The 1,794-nt window shown below is 33.8% G+C and overlaps 1 protein-coding gene across 1 annotated transcript; it reads left to right on the plus strand.

Moving 5' to 3' along the window:
- Positions 1–273: 273 nt before the first annotated feature.
- On the plus strand, positions 274–975 carry LOC111379466. Its single transcript, XM_023002837.1, has one exon. The coding sequence runs from the start codon at positions 274–276 to the stop codon at positions 973–975; it is 702 nt and encodes a 233-aa protein (XP_022858605.1).
- Positions 976–1,794: the final 819 nt, after the last annotated feature.

Consider the following 1,794-nt stretch of genomic DNA (forward strand, 5'->3'; position numbering starts at 1 on the left):
TTTTTCTTTTTGTTTCTATTTTCTGCGAAATGGTGTTCGATATCCCATTATTATTTTTGATTGGTATATAATATTTATATAGTTGTGTTTTCATTTTTGATCTTTTTATGGATCATCAGGCGAGCATAAATAGCTGGATAATTTTGCCCCGTCTCGCCAAATCGAACTACTTGCTTATTTGTTTGAGTGGCTTGTTGGAAATCTTAAGACATTATATATCTCGTCTCTCGCAAGGAACCTACAGAATGTAAAGATTCTCTGGCAGAATCAAAGATGCAAAAGCAGATGCTACAAGGATTATTACGCAAATCTCTTATGTTGTCTTCTCCTGGCAACAAAAAGCTGATGGATTCGGCCCTTGTTCTTGTACAGATGGCAGGAGACAACTCTTTACTCTGTAAGCTCAAGAAGATGGCTTCCCTGTGGGTGTCAAATTCCAACATTAGCGAAGAAAAATCTGTTGATTCTCACATTGAGATCCTTTTTTCCGAACAAGATTCTATTCGTCAAGCTGAAGAGAAATTCAAGTTAATCAGACACAGACAAATGAAGGGCCCTGATGTAAAACCGACAGACTCCAGTGTGGAAGTTACTAGCCGATGGGTTGTTACGAAGTCATGGAAGCCATGTCCTATAGGCATGCTCCCTCACAATCTTGGCTTCTCGGGCCGTCTTCTGATTCTCGACTGCAATGACAAGCCCAGAGAAGCTCGAAAAGGATCAGATAGCAAGGCGCTTTGGGAACTAAATCAATGTGGTAAAAGGGAAACTGATTGTCCGATTGAAGAATTGGATAGCGCATTTATTAAGAAAGTGAAGGAGAATGAAGCAGATTGTGAATCATACGATAAAGATGATACTCCCTCTGAAGGCGTTATGGGTCGTCTGATGGTCGATGGAGTCTGGAAAAAAGTTGCAGAGGAAGAGCTGCTTGCTATTGCATCGACTGTAAGATTATTAGGGACAATTTGCTAGCCCTTTATTTTCTAGGAAAAATGGAAAACGAATTCTAACTTCCACTTTTGGCCTGTTTGATTGACAAAATTTTCTAAGGAATTTGTTTTCCACCTCTGGCCGCCACGTCAGCATTTTCAATCTTTTTCTTGAATTCGAATTCTCACCAAATAGGTGAGAATTCGTTTTTTGGGTTACTGTAGCGAATTTATTATTATTATTATTATTATTTATTTTATTTTTTTTTCAATGGAAACAAATTTTAAGAATTATTGCAAAAAATTCTATCCTTTTAATAAACAATTTTCATATAAAACAAAATCAAACGAACACGAAAAGATAAATAATTTTTTTATTTTTTTGACAAAGGAAACAAATTTTATCACCAATACTAGTAAATTCTATTCCTTTAATTGACAATTTTCATATAAAATAAAGTCAAACGAACACCCAAAAATATTTTTATTTCAACATTTTTCACGTTAAAAATTATATTTATCAAATAAAATAATTTACATTTTTTAGGAAAACAATTTCTAGGCAATTCAATAACCTAAAATTCATTTTTTTTCCATTCAAATTTCATCTTTACAATTAAATGAACCCTTAGTTTAGTTATAGCTGAAATGGTTCTCTTATACAGCTACCATCAATTTTGGCACAAAGAACATAAGATGAAATAGCAAGAAACTATACTCAGCAATCTCCAAAAGTGAACTATTGGCTAATCTCTTCGGATATCTTTTTATTTATTATTTATTTCGATCTGTGATTCAATATTGGTTACCTTCGTCTTCATTTGAACTTGTTGCGGAAGATTTCTTGAAAGATCTTTAAATC

Source organism: Olea europaea, unplaced genomic scaffold (genome assembly GCF_002742605.1).
Source record: "Olea europaea var. sylvestris unplaced genomic scaffold, O_europaea_v1 scaffold1991, whole genome shotgun sequence".
Taxonomy (NCBI): domain Eukaryota; kingdom Viridiplantae; phylum Streptophyta; class Magnoliopsida; order Lamiales; family Oleaceae; genus Olea; species Olea europaea.

Excerpts from the sequence above, each read along its gene's own strand:
- LOC111379466 (XM_023002837.1), top strand. The coding sequence starts at position 274 with ATGCAAAAGCAGATGCTACAAGGATTATTACGCAAATCTCTTATGTTG.